At 50.6% G+C, this 24,377-nt stretch overlaps 3 protein-coding genes across 5 annotated transcripts; 2 read left to right on the top strand and 1 right to left on the bottom strand.

Moving 5' to 3' along the window:
• The first annotated feature begins 1,815 nt into the window (after positions 1 to 1,815).
• Positions 1,816 to 17,977, top strand: ythdc1 (YTH N6-methyladenosine RNA binding protein C1). Of its 2 annotated transcripts, none has more exons than XM_028005400.1 (16): positions 1,816 to 2,142; positions 13,267 to 13,368; positions 13,490 to 13,755; positions 13,827 to 14,199; positions 14,291 to 14,353; positions 14,421 to 14,515; positions 14,614 to 14,722; positions 14,802 to 14,919; positions 14,989 to 15,073; positions 15,160 to 15,314; positions 16,450 to 16,529; positions 16,657 to 16,693; positions 16,766 to 16,805; positions 16,887 to 16,949; positions 17,204 to 17,392; positions 17,463 to 17,977. In XM_028005400.1, exons 1-16 carry the CDS (start codon positions 2,115 to 2,117, stop codon positions 17,643 to 17,645), a joined length of 1,986 nt encoding a protein of 661 aa, XP_027861201.1. In that variant the 5' UTR covers positions 1,816 to 2,114; the 3' UTR covers positions 17,646 to 17,977. The 2 variants fall into 2 exon arrangements, with proteins under 2 accessions (XP_027861201.1, XP_027861200.1); XM_028005399.1 differs by having other exon boundaries at positions 1,819 to 2,142; positions 13,824 to 14,199.
• Positions 17,978 to 18,886: 909 nt separating this feature from the next.
• Positions 18,887 to 20,498, top strand: ufc1 (ubiquitin-fold modifier conjugating enzyme 1). The gene has a single exon (XM_028005425.1). It carries the CDS (start codon positions 19,856 to 19,858, stop codon positions 20,366 to 20,368), a length of 513 nt encoding a protein of 170 aa, XP_027861226.1. The 5' UTR covers positions 18,887 to 19,855; the 3' UTR covers positions 20,369 to 20,498.
• A 464-nt stretch (positions 20,499 to 20,962) lies between these two features.
• Positions 20,963 to 24,350, bottom strand: fktn (fukutin). Of its 2 annotated transcripts, none has more exons than XM_028005413.1 (10): positions 24,111 to 24,350; positions 23,264 to 23,323; positions 22,996 to 23,193; positions 22,772 to 22,918; positions 22,570 to 22,700; positions 22,360 to 22,492; positions 22,159 to 22,288; positions 21,948 to 22,081; positions 21,745 to 21,869; positions 20,963 to 21,237 (listed from the first exon to the last, which is right to left on the bottom strand). In XM_028005413.1, the coding sequence occupies exons 1-10, from the start codon at positions 24,210 to 24,212 to the stop codon at positions 21,024 to 21,026; spliced, it is 1,374 nt and encodes a 457-aa protein (XP_027861214.1). In that variant the 5' UTR covers positions 24,213 to 24,350; the 3' UTR covers positions 20,963 to 21,023. The 2 variants fall into 2 exon arrangements, with proteins under 2 accessions (XP_027861214.1, XP_027861213.1); XM_028005412.1 differs by having other exon boundaries at positions 22,996 to 23,196; positions 24,111 to 24,348.
• Positions 24,351 to 24,377: the final 27 nt, after the last annotated feature.

The raw sequence follows: 24,377 nt of genomic DNA, 5'->3' as shown, positions 1-24,377 counted from the left end.
CCACCGGAAACGAGCCCGACTTACTGCCGGCAACGCGGACCAGACTCTGACACCGGTCATACAGGGACCTGACAGCCCGTATCAAAGGGCCCGGTACCCCATACTCCCGGAGAACCCCCCACAGGGCTCCCCGAGGGACACGGTCGAACGCCTTCTCCAAGTCCACAAAACACATGTAGACTGGTTGGGCGAACTCCCATGCACCCTCCAGGACCCTGCCGAGGGTGTAGAGCTGGTCCAGTGTTCCACGACCAGGACGAAAACCACACTGCTCTTCCTGAATCCGAGGTTCGACTATCCGACGGACCCTCCTCTCCAGGACCCCTGAATAGACCTTGCCAGGGAGGCTTAAGAGTGTGACCCCTCTATAATTGGAGCACACCCTCCGGTCCCCCTTTTTGAACAGGGGGACCACCACCCCAGTCTGCCAATCCAGGGGAACTGCCCCCGATGTCCATGCGATATTGCAGAGTCGCGTCAACCAACACAACCCTACAACATCCAGAGCCTTAAGGAACTCCGGGCGGATCTCATCCACCCCCGGGGCCTTGCCACCGAGGAGCTTTTTAACCACCTCGGCGACCTTGTCCCCAGAGATTGGAGAGCCCAACCCAGAGTCCCCAGGCTCCGCTTCCTCAGTGGAAGGCATGTTGGTGGGATTGAGGAGGTCTTCGAAGTACTCTGCCCACCGACCCACAACGTCCCGAGTAGAGGTCAGCAGCACACCATCCCCACTATAAACAGTGTTTGTGCTGCACCGCTTCCCCCCCCTGAGACGCCGGATGGCGGACCAGAATCGCCTCGAAGCCGTGCGGAAGTCTTTCTCCATGGCCTCTCCAAACTCCTCCCACGCCCGAGTTTTTGCCTCAGCAACCGCCCGAGCCGCATGCCGCTTCGCCCGCCGGTACCCATCAGCTGCTTCCGGAGTCCCACAGGCCAAAAAGGCCCGATAGGACTCCTTCTTCAGCCTGACGGCATCCCTCACCGAAGGTGTCTACCAACGGGTTCGAGGGTTGCCGCCGCGACAGGCACCGACAACCTTGCGGCCACAGCTCCGATCGGCCGCCTCGACAATGGAGGCACGGAACACGGTCCACTCAGACTCCATGTCCCCCACCTCCCCCGGGACGTGTTCGAAGTTTTGCCGGAGATGGGAGTTAAACCTCCGTCTCACAGGGGATTCCGCCAGACGTTCCCAGCAGACCCTCACAACACGTTTGGGCCTGCCAGGTCTGACCGGCTTTCGCCCCCGCCACCGGAGCCAACTCACCACCAGGTAGTGGTCAGTGGACAGCTCCGCACCTCTCTTCACCCGAGTGTCCAAGACAAATTTTTTTAATAACTTAATTTTTTTTTATTTTAAATTTAATTTGTTTTTTGTCATTTTGAATCCACAAAATACTTTTTTGGGGCCAGAATAAAGTTTTGCACAAATGACATACCTGCAAATCAGTGAGACTCCTGCTGCTGTTTTTGGGAGACCAGTTCAGAGAGGCGTGGCTTCAGAGAGGCGTGGCTTCAGAGAGGCGTGGCTTCACCTTGGCAGGTGCATCTTCAGAGCAAAGTCTGTTCGCTTTCTTCTTTTTTTGCTCTACATATTTAGTATGGATTAAAATATTAAGAAAGAAACCACGCGACGTACAACTACGACAGCCGCTGATACTGCGCGCACTAAATGCCCCGCAGCCCTGATTGGCCGAGCAAAGTAACATGATCCTCTGCAGCCAGTGATGGCCAAGCGGGGCGGGTCATCACGACTTTACACAGGTGTGTGTTTACCTCCGCCGAACCCCTGAGGCCGACTTATGGAACCCCTGGGGTTCGACCGAACCCAGGTTAAGAACCACTGGAAGAAAGTTTTGTTTGTAAGACTTGCTTGTCCTGATCCTCCTCACCTGTAGGTGGCGGTAATTCGCCATGTCGTTCTTTACGCCATTATCTCCATAACAAGAAGCAGCAGCGCCAGCCGCAGACGCAGTTGGCTATTTGACTCCTCCAGATGGTCTAACTGGTCTTCTTGGTGGTTTTTAGGGGGTTTGTGTTATTTCCAGTAAAACCAGTCAGTCCATCTCAGTTTTCTGCCCTTGAGACAGGAGAACGTCACTGAGCGCGTCATGGCGGCCGACCGGCGCGAGGACAAAGGTAGGCCATTAGCTGTTAGCGTTAGCATCACGGTGACGTATTTATTTATCAATATTGACCAAACACCCGCGAAATTCACACTATATCTACCTGATATGTATACCTGTCGGTGCACACAGGAGAATCACTGACCAGCAGCGGAGCTAACGGTGCTAGCAGCTAATGGACGCTATTAGCATTAGCAACACGGCGGCGTCTTTGTTCCTGACTGCTTCAGTGCATCTGTAGAAAATGATCCGTTTCTAGAAGTGATTCTCTCTCTAAGTAGTGTTTATCTAACTTCTTCAGGCTGAGGATCACTTGGCAAACACTCACGGACAACCTAACCTGAAATTGCCCCGCGATAACACAACTTAATATATAATGCAACTTGAAATAAAAACATTAGCTTCTAATGTTTTTATATTAGAAGCTAATATAAACGTGAAAACAACTATTTTTTCTTTGTTCATCCTAATGAGAAGAGTGGTGCTGATTGGTAAATGTGACTGGCCACCTCAAAGCCATGAACACGTCTAGTTGGGTATTTTGAGTTATTTACAGATTCTGAACGTGTCTAAGCCAGTGGAGCCCAAACTGGGCCCCTGAGGGCCGGTGTTATGTAGCTAACATAGCAAGCTGCCTGCCGAGAATTGCATCCCCTGTCGCGGGAGCGCGCATCGCTCTAAACTCTCCATATTGGTGAGAAAACGGACTGAAATATGACCGAACAGGAAACTTTTGAAGATATTCGTAACATTATCACGTTTCTTAACCATGGAAGCCATAAAACGGTGGGTTTTATTTTGCAGATTAATTGAAATAAATACGGTTTTTACAGCTTTATTGAGACACATGAGTCAAACGTTTTTCAGTGTCTGATGAAAATGTTCTCCGCAGATGGTTTGAAATTCCCCGATTTTTCTTTTAACACCATAATAGCTTAAAGCATTACAAAACAGAATCCCATTATGTAGAATATTTTATGTCATCCTTTACTGTCTAGTCTATTAATGTAGGGGGGATGATTTTAATTTCTGAGCCTGCCAATATTTGTATCCCCTGTCTATTGTCCTGCTGATATGAAACTTACAGAAGTAGCTCAGAGAACAAGTGTCATTACGTAGAAAAGGTAAAATCCCTCTTAACTCTTTATTTCTCCATTTTAGCAGGGGATGCATTTTACGGCAAAGCCTATTATTAGCCTGCCAAAATATGCATGCCCCCTCTATTTTCCCCAAATATTATCCTATTGATATAAAACTAATATCAGTAGTTAAGGGAACAAATGTGATTATGTAGAAAAAGTTATTTCATTCTTAACTCTTTATGTCTCCATGTTAGCAGGGGATGCATTTTTTGGCAATATGGATTTTGTTCCTGCCGATATCTGCGTGCCCTCCCTATTTTCCTCAAATATTATCCTATTGATATAAAACTTATACCAGCAGTTATGGGAACAAATGTGATTATGTAGACATATTTTTTTTTAGATAATTAATCTGCGAAATAAAACCCACCGTTTTATGGCTTCCATGGTTAAGAAACGTGATAATGTTACGAATATCTTCAAAAGTTTCCTGTTCGGTCAGATTTCAGTCCGTTTTCTCATCAATATGGAGAGTTTAGAGCGATGCGCGCTCCCGCGACAAGGCATGCAATTCTCGGCAGTAGGCCTGTCACGATAGCAAATTTTGCTGAGCGATTAATTGTCTCAAAAATTATTGCGATAAACGATAATATTGTCTGAAGACATTTTAACACTGATTTAATGGAAATGACGTAATAATGATGTGATTTCCTGCCAAAGATAGATACACTTTATTTTCAAAAGAATATTTAACACTGGAGCTGATAAACAAAATAAACAAAACAAACAAAAACAAAAATAAAATGGATTCTCATTAACAAAAAATGTACTTGATAAAAACTAAACAACATAAAGCCAAAGTGTAAATAAATACTGCATTCAACCAAAAGAGTGCAGATTATGAAGTCTGTATATTATGTTGCCCTTCAGTCAGTGGCGGCTGGCCAGTAGGGGGCGCTTGGGCGCCGCCCCCTTTAAATTGTTTAGATAATAAATGATTTCTATTCTGAACTGCAAAATACTTAGAAATGTATTTATTCATACTGTGTGTCCAATAGACATGTTAGAATTTATTAAAATAGTAAATACATAATTCTAATTGCTCACATTGTGCACACTTCCCATGTGCAGGGCGCCGTCCTAATGAGTGTGTATGTAGGCGCATCAACCTTTGGCAAGCAGGTGATCTGAGGCTGACTTTTAATTGGTTGTTTAAGGTTTTCCACAGGGCGCAGCGCTCTGCGTCCCGGACACACCCATTTTGTTGTGTCATTACTGGTAGAGCGTCAGTACTGGCTAATTGTTTTTAAAACATTGTGTGATTGGACAATCCCCGATTCGACTCATTAGCGCAGCTGCAGTTCGTTAGGTCGATTCACGTTTGCATTAAGCAATGCATTTTACTGCTTTCCGTGTTTGCTATTTCAAAGTTCTGGCACGGAGGAAATGTGGACAACAACTGGGGTAAGAGACTTAAAACATCTTTCAGAAAAATGCAAACGGCACGAAAACAGCCGCAGCCACCTAGACAATGCAATGAAGCTAAGTTTTTGGGGGAAACTTAGCATAGCTGAAAGGTGCTTTTCAACTCTGAAAAGAATCAAGACTTTTCTGAGAAACTCAATGACTCAGGACAGGCTGAATGCATTGGCCATGTTGTCAATGGAGAAAAGACTAGTCACAGAGATGACTGACTTTAACAAGAATGTAATTGAGAAATTTGCAGGGCAGAAGGAAAGGAGGGCAAAATTCATGTTCAAATAGTGCTATTTTTTAAGATTTGTTTTGTTTGTTTTTCATTTGTTTGTTTGTGTGCGCCCCCCTCAGTTTTTTTAGCACCAGCCGCTACTGCCTTCAGTAATAATTAGATTTAAATAGAGAAGATGGGCACATCGACTACATGATGCAATAATTCACACTACATGATATTTTGCTGCTACTTTTCCAATTAAGACAACCTTAAAATGTTGGTCTTTCTAAGATTGTGTGGTGTGTTACGGTAGATCGTCGTTGCCGTTCTGATCTAAATCAGGGGTTTTCCCCACTGGGATCTTAACTCAGCCTGTTGAATGTGACAGGCAGCCAATCAGAAAGCGCGGATTCTCCTTCGTGTTTTCTGAGGGGAAATTACGGAAGGGAATCCCTAGGCCTGTCACGATAAACGATAAATCGATTAATCGTACGATAAATTAAAACGATGGACGTCATTTCAATTATCGGCATTATCGTCTCTTCCAGCCTTTTTCTCTTTCTGTTGATGACACTGAATGAAAAAAGGCTCAACTCCGGTTCTCTCCACTGACCTCTGACCTCATTTCCTTAATGTAAAGCCCAGCGCAGACGACACGATCTTAGAGCTGTCGGCCGATTGTCGGCCCATTTTCAAAACCTGACAGACCACACATTAGCCGACAGAAATCCTTGGTATAACGGTTCGATCGGGTTCGGTCCTGCCGTGTGGTGTCCAACAATGGGCACAAAATAATGGCTACAAGTTCAGTGAACTAATTTTAAAACCAGGCATTAATCAATGCTTTACTACAATCTACCTGCAATGCATGTGGCTAGTGTCAGCGTAAAGTCCTGACTGAATGAAAATCATTAGAACCTGTTTACGTCACGTTAACGAAGAACAGCTGAAAAGTTACCGGGTTTATCAACTGCGGTAGCAATTTAGCTCCAACTCCTCCTCTTGTCATTTCTATATTCTTTGCATGTTGAATAAACATTAATGTTGTTTCCACACATCATCTCCAATGTCCGCTGGACTTCCGGTTGCGCCGTGTCAGCTGTTTGGGATTCCCCTCCGTAATTTCCCATCAGAGAACATGGAGGAGAATCCTGGCTTTCTGATTGGTTACCTGTCACACTCAACAGGCTGCGTTAAGATCCCAGTCGGGGGAAAAACCTGATTTAGATCAGAGCAGCAACGACGATCTACCGTAACACACCACACAATCTTAGAAAGACCAACGTTTTAAGATTGTTATAAGGGGAAAAATAGGAGCAAAAAATCCTGTAGTGTGAACTATTGCATCAGGTAGTCGATGTGCCCATCTTCTCTATTTAAATCTAATTATTACTGAAGGGCAACATAATATACAGACTTCATAATCTGCACTCTTTTGGTTGAATGCAGTATTTATTTCCACTTTGGCTTTATGTTGTTTAGTTTTTATTCAAGTATATTTATTGTTAATGGAGACTGAGAATCCATTTTATTTTTGGTTGTTTTGTTTATTTTGTTTATCAGCTCCAGTGTTAAATATTCTTTTGAAAATAAAGTGTATCTATCTTTGGCAGGAAATCGCATCATTATTATGTCATTTCCATTACATCAGTGTAAAAAGGTCTTCAGACAATATTATCGTTTATCGCAATAATTTTTTGAGACAATTAATCGCTCAGCAAAATTTGCTATCGTGACAGGCCTAGGAATCCCAAACAGCTGACACAGCGCAACCAGAAGTCCAGCGGACTTTGGAGATGATACGTGGAAACAACATTAATGTTTATTCAACATGCAAAGAATATAGAAATGACAAGAGGAGGAATTGGAGCTAAATTGCTACCGCAGTTTATAAACCCGGTAACTTTTCAGCTGTTCTTCGTTAACGTGACGTAAATAGGTTCTAATGATTTTCATTCAGTCAGGACTTTACGCTGACACTAGCCACATGCATTGCAGGTAGATTGTAGTAAAGCATTGATTAATGCCTGGTTTTAAAATTAGTTCACTGAACTTGTAGCCATTATTTTGTGCCCATTGTTGGACACCACAGGGCAGGAACGAACCCGATCGAACCGTTAGACCAAGGATTTCTGTCGGCTAATGTTTGGTCTGTCAGGTTTTGAAAATGGGCCGACAATCGGCCGACAGCTCTAAGATCGTGTCGTCTGCGCTGGGCTTTACATTAAGGAAATGAGGTCAGAGGTCAGTGGAGAGAACCGGAGTTGAACCTTTTTTCATTCAGTGTCATCAACAGAAAGAGAAAAAGGCCGGAAGAGACGATAATGCCGATAATTAAAATGAGGTTGATAGTTTTAATTTATCGTACGATTAATCGATTTATCGTTTATCGCGACAGGCCTACTCGGCAGGCATGTTCTCAGCATAACACCGGCATCCTGCATGTTTCAGTCTCTCCCTGGTTTAACGCTGCTGCATCCAATGATGGCTCATTAAGAAGAACACTGACATGCTGGAAAAGTTGTTACTAAAACCAGGGAGAGAATAAAACATGCAGGACCGACTCTAAAAGAATCAGTGATCAAATCGGTGGTGATCTATACTTTCCTCAATATCAGCCAGTAGGCTCCGCTGTAATCGGATTATAATCTGCTGATTGTTCATTCGCTCTTTGCTGAACGTTGTGGGTCAGTTTTTAATTAATTATAGTTCATCTGCTGGACAAACTAAAGAACAACAGAAATGAACTTTCATAAACGCGGCAAAGCTTCTGAGCAGCAGGACTTTGAACAAGGCTGTGCAGGAAGGTGGTGGGGAAGACAGGGGGCGCTATGCAGCTGCTGGAAGGCCTCTTCATTTTTCTAAGGCCAAAATTTAAATATGAATGCCATTCAATAAGTTAGGATATACGTCCTGGTGAGGCTTTCACATTAATACTTTTTGAAAATAACTTTTTATCAGGCATTAAACATACTGAAAGATATAAATATGTTAAAACATCAGTCGTCTAATGAATCCATATAATGTCTGTTAGTGATGAAATTACTAAAAAATGAATTTTTCAGTCATATTTTATTTTATGGCCTATATTTGCTCAGTGGTTGCCTACAGTTGAAAATAGTTAAAAAATTCAGTAATATTTTCTGTGAAGAATTATCACAATAATACAGTTTCCTTTTATCACCCGATCTTATGAAATGCTCAGAAACAATAGATTCCATAAAAATCAAAATGGTATTAAAAGCAGAATAACTGAAGCCAAATGAATCCTTGTCAGTGAAACTTTGTATTTTTATTGGTGTGGTTGAGATATGATGCGTCTTTAATATAGCAAACATATTTCTTTACAGTAAAATTATACAATAAGACAGGTTTTAATTCATCTTCATATGTTTTTCTGCCTCAGCTGTGATTCTGCAGGTCACATGAAAAGATGTTCAGTGGGATTTTTGGGGGCTGTTGTGGAGCAGAGGGATCATATGTTACTATATTGGCCGGTTAGCCGCTGCAGCTAGTGACATAAACCTGCAGGAGCCTTTACTGTGCATGGAGTCGTGTCCAGACGGTTCAGTGCAGGATGAGCAGGAAGCCAAAAATGGCCCCATATTTATGATCCAATTTCTATTTAATGTGACTTAAATTAAAGCTGAGATGTTTGGATGTGTAAAGTCTGTATTTTCTCTGGATACAGATCTATCAACAGTCTGGTTTCTCTGTTTTAACCAGCATTACATGCTAACATCACATGCAGACCTGCTGCCATGGCAACAGCTGCATGAGCACACAGAGCACAGATTACATCAGGAACATAAACATTTCAGGCAAAAAGTGCACAAAACCCCAGAACATTCAGTCCGTTAGTTTTCTGTTTTTGAATTTTCATGTTTTGATCATTAATAAGCGATCACCTCAACGGCCGCTGTGATTGGTTCGCTAAGTTAAGCACCTGCTCCACTGATGATTTGTCAGAAAGTCGATGTATTTTGGTGCTAACTGAACCGAAACACACCGAAGTGCAGCGCAGGTTCCTCCCTGCCCCTGCCCCCGCCCATCCTCAAGACGTTCTACAGAAGCACCATAGAGAGCATTCTGACCAGCTGCCTCTCTGTGTGGTGTGGAGGCTGCAGCGCCTCCGACTGGAAGAACGTGAGGAGAGTGGTGCGGACAGCTGAGAGGATCATCGGGGCCCCCCTTCCCTCCATTCAGGACATTTCATCCCAGCGCTGCGTGTCCCGAGGCCGAAACATCATCAGTGACCCCTCACACCCCCACCATGGACTGTTCTCCCTGCTGCCCTCTGGAAAGAGGTTCCGCAGCATCCGGTGCAGGTCCACCAGGTTCCGAAACAGCTTTTTCCCACTTGCCATCAGACTGCTGAACTCTTAACTGGACTGCACTTAAAATCTGGTCTCTACTTCATACCTTACACATGTACAGAGCTAAATAACTTCTATTTACTGTCATTCCTGCACTTTATATTTTATATTTATATTTTTATTCTGGAGTAACCTCATAACATTAGAACCTCAAAATATTGTCCTGACACCCTGTGCATGCAAAATGATAATAAAGTCAGTCTAAGTCTAAGTTAACCAACGATCTTCATATATTTTTAATGAAACCATTTTGCTGGCTGTGAAACGAGGGCCTTATGTTGCCGTTGTAGCGGTGTCGGTTAGCAGAACAGCGATGTGTCCGTTATCCAGATTCTTTGCTTGATTGTGTGATTTTCCAGACCTCTGATATTCCTGACTCAACGTGGTGTCCAACCCGCCAGTCACTGAGAGGACTCGTCATTTACATTTTATTTTGAAAAGTCCGTATAGATGCAGGAACATGAAGGAAAAAAGGTTTAGGAAATATTGCTGGAGACATGTCCCTGTCTGGACGTGTCTTCACCGTCCCTCAGAAAGGCTTCGAGTGAGGTCCGGTTCACTAAAAATAGTTTTTCTGTCTTTAATCTGATTATTTTCAATCCATCTATCCATCCATCTATCTTTTTCCACCTATCTGGAGTCGGGTCGCGGGGCTAGCAGTTTCAGAAGGGAGGCCCAGACTTCCCTCCCCAGCCTCTTGTTCCAGATCCTCCAGGGGAATCCCAAGGCGTTCCCAGGCCACCTGAGAGACATAGTCCCTCCAGCGGGTCCGAGTCTTCCCCGGGGCCTCCTCCCGGTGGGTCGTGCACAGAACACCTCACCAGGGAGGCATCCTGACCAGATGCCCCTCAACTGGCTCCTCTCGATGTGAAGGAGCAGCGGCTCTACTCTGAGTCCCTCCCGGCTGACTGAGCTTCTCACCCTATCTCTAAGGGAGAGCCCAGCCACCCAAATAGAAAACCCATTTCAGCCGCTTGTATCCGCGATGTCGTTCTTTCGGTCATGACCCAAAGCTCATGATCATAGATGAGGGTGGGAACGTAGATCGACCGGTAAATTGAGAGCTTCGCTTTTTGGCTCAGCTCTCTTTTCACCACGACGGACCGGTACAGCGCCCGCTTAACGGCAGACGCTGCGCCAATCCGCCTGTTGATCTCCTGCTCCCTTCTTCCCTCATTCGTGAACAAGATCCTGAGATACTTGAATTCCTCCACTTGGGGCAGTGTTCCACGACCAGATCCAGAACCACCCTGCTCTTCCTGAATCTGAGGTTCGACTATCCGACTGACCCTCCTCTCCAGGACCCCTGAATAGACCTTGCCAGGGAGGCTTAAGAGTGTGACCCCTCTATAATTGGAGCACACCCTCCGGTCCCCCTTTTTGAACAGGGGGACCACCACCCCAGTCTGCCAATCCAGGGGAACTGCCCCCTATGTCCATGCAATATTGCAGAGTTGCGTCAGCCAACACAACCCTACAACATCCAGAGCCTTAAGGAACTCCGGGCGGATCTCATCCACCCCCGGGGCCTTGCCACCGAGGAGCTTTTTAACCACCTCGGCGACCTTGTCCCCAGAGATTGGAGAGCCCAACCCAGAGTCCCCAGGCTCAGCTTCCTCAGTGGAAGACATGTTGGTGGGATTGAGGAGGTCTCTGAAGTATTCTGCCCACCGGCCCACAACGTCCCGAGTAGAGGTCAGCAGCACACCATCCCCACTATAAACAGTGTTGGTGCCGTACTGCTTCCCCCCCTCGAGACGCCGGATGGTGGACCAGAATCGCCTCGAAGCCGTACGGAAGTCTTTCTCCATGGCCTCTCCAAACTCCTCCCATGCCCGAGTTTTTGCCTCAGTAACCACCTGGGCTGCATGCTGCTTCGCCTGCCAGTACCCATCAGCTGCTTCCGGAGTCCCACAGGCCAAAAAGGCCTGATAGGACTCCTTCTTCAGCCTGACGGCATCCCTCACCGAAAGTGTCCACCAACGGGTTCGAGGGTGGCTGCCGCGACATGCAACCTTGTGGCCACAGCTCTGATCGGCCGCCTCGACAATGGAGGCACGAAGCATGGTCCACTCAGACTTCATGTCCCCCACCTCCCCTGTAACGTGTTCGAAGTTTTGCCGGAGATGGGAGTTAAAGCTTCTGCCAGACGTTCCCAGCAGACCCTCACCACACGTTTGGGCCTGCCAGGTCTGACCGGCTTCCTCCCCCACCACCGGAGCCAACTCACCACCAGGTAGTGGTCAGTGGACAGCTCCGCACCTCTCTTCACCCGAGTGTCCAAGACATACGGCCGCAGATCCAATGACAAAGTCGATCATCGAACTGCGGCCTAGGGTGTCCTGGTGCCAAGTGCACATATGAACACCCTTATGTCTGAACATGGTGTTCGTTATGGACAATCCATGGCGAGCACAGAAGTCCAGCAACAGAACACCGCTCGAGTTCAGATCGGGGGGCCGTTCCTCCTAACCATGCCCCTCCAGGTCTCACTGTCATTGCCCACATGAGCGTTGAAGTCCCCCAGCAGAACAAGGGAGTCCCCAGGAGGGGCACTCTCCAGTACCCCCTCTAAGGACTACAAAAAGGGTGAATATGCTGAACCGGTCCCGATCTGGGATCGGTTCATTTGTGCTTCGGCCCGTAAGCACAAATGACAGTCAGAACCCGTCCCCCCACCCGTAGGCGGAGGGAGGCTACCTTCTCTTTCACTGGGGTAAACCCCAACGTACAGGCGCCAAGATGGGAGCAACAAGTATGTCCACTCCTGCCTGACGCCTCTCACCTTGGGCAGCTCCAGAGTGGAAGTATGTCCAGCCCCTCTCAAGGAGACTGGTTCCAGAACCAGAGCCATGCGTCGAGGTGAGACCGACTATTTCTAGCCGGAACCTCTCAACCTCACACACTAGCTCCGGCTCCTTCCCCACCAGAGAGGTGACACTCCACGTCCCAATAGCCAGCTTCTGCAGCCGAGGATCGGACCACCAGGGCCCCCTCCCTCGGCCGCCACCAATCACACACTGCACCCGACCCCTTTGGCCTCTCATAGGTGGGGGACCCATGTTTCCTTTTCAGGCTGAGCCCGACCGGGCCACCAGACGCTCGCCATCGTACCCCCCCTCCAGGCCTGGCTCCAGAGTGGGGCCCCGGTGACCCTCGTCCGGGCGAGGGAACGCCAAGTCCAATGTTTTTACTCATCATTGGGGACTTCGGGCTGCGCTTTGTCTGATTCCTCGCCTAAGACCTGTCCGCTTTGGATGACCCTACCAGGGGCATGAAGCCCCAGACAGCATAGCTCCTAGGATCATTGGGGCCCTCAAACCCCTCCACCACGATAAGGTGGCAGCCCAAGCAGTGGTTGATTATTTTTGTAGTTTTAATTTGGTTTTTCAAGGCAAAAAGATTCCAGTCAGGCTTCATTTTGGACGCTGCCAGTTTTATTTAGGATCATAATTCCAGATCAATGATCAGATAATATTCATCAAGTTCACTTCAAAATAACTAATCCAAATATATCCCCCAAACCAGAGCAATGAGTTGGATGAATGGACTGAAAGTCATTTGATTCAACAGTAAAATCAAATTAGAATATAATAATATGATGAAAAGTCATTCTTTGGTTTAAGGTTTTTGATTCCATTTCGAAAATGTTCAGTTATAAATAAAATCCTGAAAAGTTTCAGGCTGAACTGCAAACAGTTTAAAACCAGAAACATTTCATTCTGAGGTAGGAACCAACCTTAGCACCGCTTGTTTCTCTCTACCTTTACTCAGCAACGCACTGTCAGGTAAAGCCGAGTGGCTGTTAGCAATAGCAGCTAACGCATCTGTACACACACGTGAGCTGGCCTCTGGTTGGTTCCAGTCCCCTACCAGAACCGCCACCAGGGGAAAAAAACTGACCCAGAATGTCCTGTAGGGGCCGCTGTCCCCCCGTCTCTGTCCCTCTGCGTTTCTTGGACGTCCTCAGCAACTCGGTTCTGTTTCAGACGGGGAACTGAACGTTCTGGAGGATCTTCTGACCGAAGCGCCGGATCAGGATGACGAGCTCTACAATCCGGAGACAGAGCGTGAAGTCAGCGACAAGAAAGGTACGGAACCGTCTCCCTCAGAGCCTGGACTGTGTTCTGGTTCTGGGATCGGTTCAGCCACTGTAAGCAATGATGTCACAGCAGCGGCTATGACGTCATCAGCCTGTCCTCTCCCTCTCAGGAGTGAAGAGGAAGCGCGAGCGATCGGAAAGCCAGGATGTGAAGAGGCTCCGCCCCTCGTCAGGCCACGCCCCCTCCAGGTCTTCTGGGAAACGGGCGCTGAGCTCCAAGAAGGCGTCCAGTCCGCGCCGCCACACCGCCGCCTACCATCACGAGTACTACGAGGAGCGAAAGGGGCGGCGCCCAGCCCGAGAGGGCCCGCGGAGCCGCGGCGCGGAGGACGGCCGGCGCCGGGAGCCGCAGCGTGGCGTGGAGGCTCTGAGCCGGGTAACGCCCCTCGCCCTGAGCGGGCCGCCTGACACTCACGCCACCGCTCACTTCCTGTTTGTGTTTAGAAGCTGCGGCGCGACGAGAGGCGAGTGAGCCCCTCCCCTCACGGCGAAGACAACCAATCAGACGAGGAGGCAGAGTACAGCTCAGAGCCGGCGTCGGGAAGCTCCTCCCCCGCCGCCTCGCATGGCGACGATGAGGAGGAGGAAGAGGAGGAAGATAATCAGGAGGAGGAGGGGGAAGAGGGCATGGAGGAGGAAGAGGAGGAAGAAGAGGGAGAGAAGGAGGATGAAGATGAGGAGGAGGATGAATACGATGAGCGCCATGGCGACGGCAACGACTACGACACGCGCAGCGAGGCCGGCGACTCTCGCTCCGCCTCCTCCGTCAGTTTCTCGGATGGAGAGTCGGGACGCTCAGGATCCGCCTCCGAAGCTTCAGGTAACCATGGCAACAACCGCCATTCACCCCGCCGTTGAAATCTGTGCTGTGCTTTTATTCTGAAATCAGTGCTGTGTTTTTATTCTGAAAGGGTCGGAGAAGAAGCGAGAGAAGCTGTCGTCGTCGGTTCGAGCTGTTCGGAAAGGAATGGAGAGTAAGAACCTTCCCGACCCGGCGGTACCAACCTGGCCCGCTGACTGAACACGCCTCTGTCGTTGCAGATCCCACCAGCAAGCTACGCTACATCCTGCGGGAAGCCCGCTTCTTCCTCATCAAGAGCAACAACCACGAGAACGTTTCCCTGGCCAAGGCCAAGGTCGGTCCACGGCTTCCTCTGCCTTCGGCGCCGGCGCCGACATGCACTAATGTTGATTACTGTGCTCTGTCTCCATGGCGACCGCGTCTTGCCTTCAGGGCGTCTGGTCCACGCTGCCGGTCAATGAGAAGAAACTGAACGCCGCCTTCCAGTCGGCGCGCAGCGTCATCCTCGTCTTCTCCGTCAGGGAGAGCGGCAAGTTCCAAGGTACCTTCATCTGTTTCCTGATTCCTCCTCATCGCTATGACTTCCTATTTCCATGTCTCTGACTTCCTGTTTCCTGCAGGTTTCGCTCGCCTGTCGTCAGAGTCGCATCATGACGGTTCTCCGATCCACTGGGTTCTCCCTGCTGGGATGAACGCCAAGATGCTGGGCGGAGTCTTCAAGATCGACTGGCTCTGCAGGTCAGCTGCTTCCGGAATCTGGACGACCCGGTTCTGGTCGGACCTGGTTCTGACAGCCCTGTGTTGCAGGAGGGAGCTGCCCTTCATCAAGACGGCTCACCTGTTCAACCCCTGGAACGACAACAAACCTGTGAAGATCGGACGGGACGGCCAGGTGAGCCCGTCCCGGTCCCGGCTCTGGTCCCGGTTCTGGTCCCGGCTCTGGTCCCGGTTCCTCTCCAACCGTGCGCTCTGTTACAGGAGATCCAGCCGAAGGTGGGCGCCCAGCTGTGCGCCCTGTTCCCATTGGACGAGAGCGTGGACGTGCACCACGTGGCGCGGCGCGTGCGTCAGAAGGGCCAGACGCCGTCAGAGCTGCGGCCGCGTGGCCGCCCGCCGCAGCGCGAGCCGGGAAGGTTAGCCAATCACCGAGCTCCTCCCCCCGCTTCCTGTTCTGCCGCCGCATCGTGGCGCCATCTGCTGCCGGACCACGGACACGGCGCCGCTCTGTTGTTGCGCCGTTCTGGTTGAAGCTTTGAGTCAGGCAGGAAGTAGTTCCCCGGCGGCGTGATGAGGTCACCAGATTGAGGAGTTGATGTGTGATTGGAGCGCCGCCTGCTGATGATGGCGGCGGCAGAGCGACGCAAGATGGAATTTCTCTCATGATGAAATTTTGTCTTTGCAGGAAGTTGTTTGGCGGGTAGTCGGACTGTGGCTGACCTTTCAGAATAAAAGGACGATGGACTGATGGGGGTGGGGGGTGGAACTGTTTCTGGCTTTGAGCAGGTGGGCGTGGCTGGGGGCGGGGCTTCCTGGCTTTCTGTGAGGTAAATCACAGAAACAAAGGACTTTTGGACTGACAGCAGGGCCCCCCCCCACCTGAAGGACAGTGTTGTCCCCCCCTCGTCCCCCTGCTGGGGCAGACTGTAGGGGCCAGGGGGGCTGATGGACTGATCTGGCGCCGGTGGGAGGAGCCGACGGACACCGGAACGCCCCGATTGGTTGCTTGTGTTCAGGACTGTAGGTATGGAGGGGGCGGGGCTTGGGCTCTAAGGGGCGGGGCTTTTGGTGTTGATTAACAGGACTGCACCATCATCATCACCATCACCCTTTCAAAATAAGAGGGTCTGTAATGGACGTGATGAGGAACTGTTTGTTAGTTTTCCCTAACGGCTCCAGCAGCGGTATGTCGCCCTCCAGAGGCTTCTTCTGTTTCCTTCCTGTGTGAGTGAGAGTGTGACTAGAGCCAGGGTCAGAACCGACCCGACCCGCAGGACCGCCGCTGGGAGGACGCTAACCTGAGCGCAGGTCTGTGGACCAGGTAACTGTCGCCATGGTGACAGGATCAGAGCGGCAGCAGGTAACGTACCAGGGTTCATCACCGTGACGACAGCAGCAGCACCTGGCTGCTCTGACCCCGCCTCTCTGGTCAGGCGCCTGCAGACGACGCTCAGGGAATACTGTACCTGCCTCGATGTGTGTGAGGCTGAGTGTGTGTGTGTGTGGTTTTGTCCGCGTGTGTGTGTCTTAATTGTGGACTTGTTCACGTAGGCGTCGACCTGAAGAGTATGACCTTCACGGCAGGAAGCGACCGCGAGCCGACGGCCCGCCCGACTTCAACCAGCGGCCAGGTGCAGATCACCTGTTCACATGCCTGCTAGCATGCTTGTTTAGCTTGCTAACTAAATAGCTCAGCCTCTTCACCTGTTGGCTTTGCGGGGTAACGTTTACCTGTCATTAACTGTTACTCATCACCAGGGTTCATCCCGGACCTACGGAGCCAGCCGGTGGACAGGTGAGACTCACCTGGCAGTGGGCGGGGCCTCAGTTTCAGGTAGAAAGTAAGACATGATGTTTCTTCTTGTAGGAGATTCTCCAGCGTCAGGCGAGACGTCTTCCTGAACGGGGTGAGTCTGGGGGCGTGGCCTCTGCGGCGCGATGTCGGTACACTCGCCTGTGTGACGTCTACCTGTGTTCACCTGTTTCAGTCCTACGACTACATGAGGGACTACCACCACAACGTGGGGCCCCCGGCTCCCTGGCAGACTCTGGTATGGTTCTTGGTTCTGATTGGATCAGGCATGCTAGCTTACTGAGTTACCTCACCTGGCCGGTGCACCTGGAGGCGGGGCCAGGGCCGTTCTCTGTTCTGATCCAAAGTTTTACTGGTTTAGATTCGACCATTCAGAGAGGAGTTAAGCTAGAGCGTTCTGAATGGTTGCTGGTTCCCATGAGCCCACCCGCTGAGGGAACCGGTGCTAAGCCCCTCCTCCAACCTGCTGACCCTTCCTGTTTGTGTGGACAGGCGGCGTACCCCGGCGTGGAGCAGCAGCCCCCCCACCACCCGCCCTACTACCACCACAGCCACCCGCCGCCGCCCCCCCACCAGGCCTTCCACCACCACCACCCCTCCCTGCCGCCGCACGAGGCTCCGCCCCCTCGCTTCAGAGACAAGCAGCGCTTGCCGCAGCACCGCGCCTTCGCGTCCAGCCCGGTGAGTCCTGATCCGGTTCTAAAGTGATCGGAAACCTTCTGGGTCTGACTTCCTGTTTCCTGTCTTGCAGCACGACTACGACATGCGAGTGGACGACTTCCTGCGGCGCACACAGGCGGTGGTGAGCAGCCGGCGAGAGCGCGAGAGGCAGCGAGAGCGAGAGCGCGGCGGGCCGCGCCGCGACCGCGAGCGAGAGCGGGCGAGGGACAGGGAGAGAGAGAGGGACAAGGAGAGGGGGCGGTACCGCAGGTGATCACACGGAACTGAGCGCTCTTATTTTGACAGTCTGACTTCCCCTTCATTTTCAAATTATGTATAAATAGCTGCAGGATGACATCATCAGTGTTCACGTCTGTTTCTTCAATAAAGTTTCTTTGGTCAAACTTTTAATTTGAAAGTCCGTAAAAACTTTTTTATGGTGACTTCATTTCCCAGAATGCTCTGTCAGCTGTAGGCTGGGCGCCAACAGGAGGGCGGGGCCTTCCCAGGGTCACATGACACAAACAATAGTGATTTTATTGTGAAAGGTTGGATGCTTCCTTTTTGATCCTTCATATTAAACGTTTTTTAATGTTCCACATGAAACCTGCCTGTTTTGTCACTTCCTGTTTGGTTTGCTGCTGTCTGATTGGTTGTCCTGCTGATTGGAGGCTCAGAGGGGGCGGAGCCTGAGACTCCTTTCTGTTAAATGATGTGGATGATCCGGATCAGAACCACCACAGCGAACGTCAGTCCAGAACTGTAGACCCGGCAGAATCAGAACATCCGACCCACATTCAGTGGGAACTCAGAACCTTGAAGTGGGTCCAAATGAAAGTCTCAAACCAGAAAGCACTTTGACCTGGTGACCTGAGTTCTTTTGGACCTGGTTCAGTACCCAGACCTGCTGGAGTCAGGGGTATGTGACTCAATCTCAAGATGAATCAGAACCGGCAGTTTGGACCCGGTTCTTTATTATTGCTGGTCAGAAGAAACATGAAACCATCTAAAGCTTCTGGGAGTATGAATAATTTTGGACTTCGCAAGCCAATAGAAAAGCTGGACCGGGTCAGAGGTCCAGAACCACAGTGGTTCTGAAAGGTAGAGCCCAGCCTGGGTCGGAGGTTGTTTGTTTTTTCTTTTTTTTAGAACTTACATTTTTATTATTTTTTCAGAGCAATAATACATCAATGGTACATAACACAAGTGTTGACAATATGAAGTTTTCCATAAAATAAACATCTCGGCATGATATCTTACAACCTCAGCATCACATTTGTAGACTCCTCACCATACAACATTAAAATAAAGATACATTTTGGGCAGGATAGCTAAACACCACATGCCAAGAGACAAACTTGTTAGGCTTATTTACATCAACAGAGCTTCTGCTGGCCCCCAGCGCAGACTAAAAGTGGTTTTTTGAAGTCTTAATGGTAGGTCATCTGTTCCATTTTATACAATTTGCTTACTTTTTGAACCCATAAGTCATTGGTTTATAGCCCTGTACACCTCATCCCAAAAGTTTTGAAGTTTGGGGCATGACCAAAAAATGTGTGTATGATTGGTGACCGCTGAGCCACAGTTTCTCCAACACAAGCTTGGTACTTTAGGATCCATCTTGGAAACTACATCTGGGGTCCTGAAATATCTGCTAATAATTTTCCATTTATATTCCCGCCACGTATTTGAGTTTGTGACTCCATGTGCCTCAGTCCAAACTTCCTCCCATGTTTCGTCAGAAATTATTCTGGCCTCTCTGCCTCCCATCTTTGTTTTGTCCAAGTGGTTCGTTAAGGTTAATTGACAGAAATACACTATATAACTTTGTTATCAATTTTTTATCTCCTCCCTCTTTCTGGTAATGGATTAGGAGGTTTTCTATTGGTGTGGGATTTAGTACTCTTTCCCAGTCCCTGACAAAAAAAGAGCGCAACTGTAAATATCTAAAGAAATCATTTTTCTGGAGATGGAAATTCCTACATAACTCTTCAAATGACATAAGATTGTTCCTGTCAATCAACTGATGAAGAAATGTAAGCCCCTGTTCAGCCCATTTAGAAAACTTTTTGTCTAAGGAGGAGGTTGTGTTTCTGAACGACCCTACTGGAACTGGATGCTTGGTCGGTTCTGCTCCTTTCAAACAGAACCATTTCAGAATTACAACTTGGATTTAAGCGGTTCCGTTAGGTTAAAACTGGACCCAGCAGGTTCTGTTCGGTTCGAAACCCAGATCCTGCTGCAGGTTCTTTATGTTCACCATTTGAACGTGTCAGTGACGTCATCACGGCTTGGTTCGCAGCTCTGAGGTTCTGATCCGGTCAGCATCATACAGAACCAGCCGGGGCTTTTGCTTTGAAGGGACCGGAAAGGGCTCCGAAGGTTACAGCAGCTTCCGGTTTCTCTGGAGCCGCAGGTCCACGTCAGGGTGAAGTAGAGCCGACACAAACAAGCCGGAGCAGGACCGAACCGAACCGTGGCACCATGGCGGACGAAGCCACGCGCAGAGCCGTGTCGCAGATCCCGCTCCTGAAGACGCACGCGGGCCCGCGGGAGCGCGCGCTGTGGCCGCAGCGGCTGAAGGAGGAGTACCAGGCTCTGATCCGGTTCGTAGAACAGAACAAGGCCGCCGACAACGACTGGTTCCGGCTGGAGTCCAACCCGGACGGCACGCGCTGGACCGGGACCTGCTGGTTCGTACACGAGCTACTGCGCTACGAGTTTCGCGTGGAGTTCGACATCCCCGTGACGTACCCGGAAACAGCGCCGGAAGTAGCGGTTCCGGAGCTGGACGGGAAGACCGCCAAGATGTTCCGAGGCGGGAAGATCTGCCTGACCGAACACTTCGCCCCGCTGTGGGCGCGCAACGTGCCGCGCTTCGGGCTCGCGCACCTCATGGCGCTCGGGCTCGCGCCTTGGCTGGCCGTGGAAATCCCGGACCTGATCAGCAAAGGTCACGTGGTCCACAAGGAAAAGCCGCGTGATGTGGCGGAGTGACGTCAGAGGTGACATTAGTACAGGGTTCCGGTTCTGGAACTGTCAGCCGGAACCAAAGTCCTACAGAAACAACACTTCCGGTTCTGCTGTGAGAACGTGATTCTACAGAAAATAAAGTTCTGGTTCTGAGTATCTGTCTGGTTCTGTTACTACACACTGGGTCATGCAGGCTCCTCAGATGGTTCTGGAGTTCTTTAATCTGTTCAGTTTCTGGATAACAGAACCGGCACCACTCTATGAAACGGGCCTGGTTCTGGATCTGCAGGTTTTTTCCTCAGTCAGGTTCTGAGTCCTGGTTCAGAACTAAAATTGTTTCTTTCGCACAGGAGAGGTTCTGGTACCTTACTGGTACCAGAACCTCTTTGCTCAGGAAGTCCCACCCTTGTAGTGTGGCAGAATCAAAGGGTTCTGTTGAAGGTCCAGAACTTTTCTGATTGAACTCGTTGGGATCTGGAAAAGGAACACATAAGGTTCTGAGAACTGGGCCCAACCCACCTCAGAGTGAAAGGAGGTCCGATGAGGTCAGAGCTGGAGCCGGTCCCTGATTGGTGGAACCTGACTGTGATAATAATGATGAGCAGCAGGAGGCGCTGATTCCCCAACAGAGTTTTATTAAACCTGTTTGACAGACAGGATGTAAAAAAGTAGCAGCTGCTCAGTACACCTGGATAAGCCTCGCCCACTCCGCTACAGGCCACACCCCATTTTCTATCACGTTGCTAGGCGACGACTTCCAGTCCCAGCTCTTCACAGGGACGTTCCAGGTGGTGCCGTAGTTCGCCATCACGTAGTCCAGCGTTTCACATGGAACACGAACTTTGACCTCTAGGAGCTCCGCCCAGCACAGGGAGAATGAAGGGAAGATGTACCTGGAGAAGAAGAAGAAATATTATTCACATTCAGACAAACAAGACCAGAGAAGAAGATGGCGGACGGCAGAGAGCTGTGCCACCAGGGGGCGCCTTCAGGAATATGAACTCCTGCTGACATGATTAATCTATGGATCAGAACCAGCGGATCGGAACCACAGGATTTTAAGGTAGCTGTAGTTAAACCTTCACATACATTACAGACAAACCTGTTCTGATCTGAGATCTTGGACCAGGTGGTTCTGGTTCTGTTAGATCAGGGTGTCAAACTCCAGTCCTCCAGTCGCTGACCTGCAGGTTTTAGATGAGCCACAGGTACAAAACCCTGGAATGAAACGGCTTCATGACCTCGTGGTGTAGATCAGTTCTCCAGAACCTTAACGACCTCGTTATTCTGTCCAGGTGCTGCAGCAGAGGCTCATCTAAAAGCTGCAGGACCTCCAGGTCTGGAGTTTGACACCTGTGTGTTAGATGGACATGGAGACAAACAGGAAGTAGAACTCTTACTTGAACTTCCTGCCGCTCTTCGCCTGCGTTCCTCCGTTCCACACGACGTCTCCGTCTCTGTAGAAGAAGAAAATGTCCAGTTTGACGTCCTCGCCCAGGAAGGACAGCTCCAGACTGTCCTCCACCTGCCCTTCAAAATAAAAGCAGACCACGCTTCAGTCTAAATCCAACCGACCGGGTCCGACTGAGAACAGAACCAGGACCTTTCCGAACTGGTGTTTGAGCGACATTCCGACATTTCGGAACGCCGCCGTGATTTGGGGCCGGAAGTCAGAGATGAAGATCCCGATGTCGACGTCCCGACTGTAGGAGATGACGCCGCACTGCCGGAACCACCCTGCAGGGGGCGGCAGAGCCAGAGGAAAGGTGACGGGCCAGCCCAGTGGTTCTAGTGGAGGCGGGAACCAAAGTTACCTAGACAGGTGCCGCTGCTGATCCAGAACGGGACGTCCAGCCGGTCCAGGGTCTGCGCCGCTAGCCTCAGCAGCGCCTTCGCTTTCCTCCGGAACTCCACCGCCGCCGTGGACGAGTCGTCTGGGTAGAGCTGCACATGGAGAGAGAGAGAGAGAGAGAGATCACATGACTCCGCACCTGGCTCACCTCAGACAAACCCACCTGCAGGAAGCTGCGGGCGTCATGGTAACGGCACTCCAGGAACCGGGCCTCCTGCTGCTGCACCAGGAAGCGGGAAATGTTGCGTGGGACGCGAACGTCCAGGCCGTCCACGACAGTCAGCAGCAGCTCCGGCCTGCAGGGGGCGACACAGACGTGATGTCACATCCAGATGACGTCACAGTAACATGACCCCCACCAGGAGGCGCTGACCTATCGTAGGCCCCGGCATGGCGCCCGTAGTCCAGCAGCCTAAAGGGGGCAAAGGTCGGGTCGGCGGCGGCCTTGAGACGCAGGACGCCGTGCCACAGGTAGCCCCCGCTGCGCTCGTACAGCAGCACCACCTGCAGACAAGGACAGATACTGCAGCAGACCGACACCTGCCAGAACCAGAACCGGCAACACCTGGACCCACATGTATGATGTAACCGTGGAGACGGAACAGGAAGTGCAGCGGGATCTCTTCTCCTGACAGGGTGTCCAGGCTGGCCAATCGGGGGTCGCGACCTCTCACCTCCAGCAGCTGGAAGCCCTTCTGCTCAGCAGCCAATAGGAAGCCAGGCTGCACAGAGACGGAGGCGTTAACAGGAAGCCGCGTTCTCCAGCAGGAAGCCGGAACCCTGAAGGCGGCACACTCACGCTGAGCTGCCATTGGCTGGCCGGCAGAGCGAAGGACGTGATTGGCCGGCCGGTGCACAGGAAGCTGCAATGCGGCTCGCGCCTCACCCGGTCCCGCTGCCGCAAAGCATCCTGGGAAAGCAGAGCGAGCGCGGCGCTGTCGGCCAGGAACAGCGGCAGCCGGAAGAACTGGGCCAGCGCCAAGAACTTCTTCAGGTTCTGCTGTAGACAGAGGAACCGGGTCAGGCTGAGGCGGAGCTGGACCGGGTCGACGCCAGTTCTGACTCACCCATTGGACCTGGCTGGATGTCACATGACCTGCGGAGTCCAGCAGGTGGAGGCCCGGTTCCTGCAGAACACACAGAACCATTAGTCTGGGTCCAGTTGATGATCAGTTCAAGTCTGACTGAACCGAACCCGTCTGAGGGTCCAGAACTTCACTCACAGTGCTCCACGGCTGGTTCTGCACCAGAACCAGTCCAGAACCAGGACTGACTCAGTTAGAGCTAGGACTTCCTGCTGCCAACCCGTTTGGGTCCATGTTCAGTCCTGTCACCGGGTCAGAACTTTGGGTTGTTCACTTGTTAAATTAAAGCATTCCATTAAAATGATCTGGGCTTTGACTAGGCCATCCCAGGCATCCTAAGCCTGTCCTTTCGGTTCTGCTGGTACCTTTTGGGTCGGATTTCCAGGTCGGTTCTCAACCTGCCTTTTGTCCACGGCCCCCCCTAGTGGTTTGCGAGGTACTGCATGTAAACAACTGTTTACAGCTACAGCTAGCTTAGCAACGATTGTGTCATAATGAATGGAAACACTATTCCACAGCCAACAGCGCCCCCTGTGGGCCAGCGAGTACAGGAGGAGTTCATGCCTCCACCTCTACCATGCAGCACCAGCAGGAACCAACAGTACTGTTCTGATCGGTCCAAATTCCTGAAACAGAAGAGGGGGTGAGGCAGAGGACCTGGACCGGAACCACTGGCCCGTCAGCTGGAACTCCGGAATCTTCCAGGATCAGCATCGGACCGTGACTGGACCGGAACCAGCTGTTCTGCATCAAGTGACCCACTTCAGGCCGAACCTGGACTCTCTTTAACAAGAAACATCTTACCTGAGCGGGGAGTCCCGCCCCTCACCTTGCTGACGTAGTTCCGGTAGTAGTAGAGCTGGAACAGCAGGAACGCGCAGCTGCTGGCGAGCAGCAGCACAAACACGAAGGTCCGGTTCACACGAGGCATCCGGTACCGAGCCGTTCATGACGTCACAACCGAGCTATCCTAACGCGGCTACGGCAGGAAACACCGCAAACCGTCCGCCGCCATCTTTAATGTTCAGCAGAGAAGAAGCTGCTCATTTCCTGCCAGCCCCTTCACAGTAAAAGTCCCATCTTCCTGTTCGAATGA

This window comes from Xiphophorus couchianus, chromosome 21, assembly GCF_001444195.1.
Source record: "Xiphophorus couchianus chromosome 21, X_couchianus-1.0, whole genome shotgun sequence".
Taxonomy (NCBI): domain Eukaryota; kingdom Metazoa; phylum Chordata; class Actinopteri; order Cyprinodontiformes; family Poeciliidae; genus Xiphophorus; species Xiphophorus couchianus.
This window is presented reverse-complemented; position numbering and strand designations above follow the sequence as displayed.

What these genes read in the sequence shown, in the direction of transcription:
- ufc1 (XM_028005425.1), top strand. Translation starts at nt 19,856, where the DNA reads ATGGCGGACGAAGCCACGCGCAGAGCCGTGTCGCAGATCCCGCTCCTG.
- ythdc1 (XM_028005399.1), top strand. Translation starts at nt 2,115, where the DNA reads ATGGCGGCCGACCGGCGCGAGGACAAAG. An exon ending in TGTTCGGAAAGGAATGGAGA is followed by an intron (nt 14,354 to 14,420) that starts GTAAGAACCTTC and finishes CTGTCGTTGCAG; the next exon opens with ATCCCACCAGCAAGCTACGC. An exon ending in AAGATCGACTGGCTCTGCAG is followed by an intron (nt 14,920 to 14,988) that starts GTCAGCTGCTTC and finishes CCTGTGTTGCAG; the next exon opens with GAGGGAGCTGCCCTTCATCA.
- fktn (XM_028005412.1), bottom strand. Translation starts at nt 24,212, where the DNA reads ATGCCTCGTGTGAACCGGACCTTCGTGTTTGTGCTGCTGCTCGCCAGC. An exon ending in ACGCCCGCAGCTTCCTGCAG is followed by an intron (nt 22,289 to 22,359) that starts GTGGGTTTGTCT and finishes CTCCATGTGCAG; the next exon opens with CTCTACCCAGACGACTCGTC. An exon ending in TCAAACACCAGTTCGGAAAG is followed by an intron (nt 21,870 to 21,947) that starts GTCCTGGTTCTG and finishes TTTGAAGGGCAG; the next exon opens with GTGGAGGACAGTCTGGAGCT.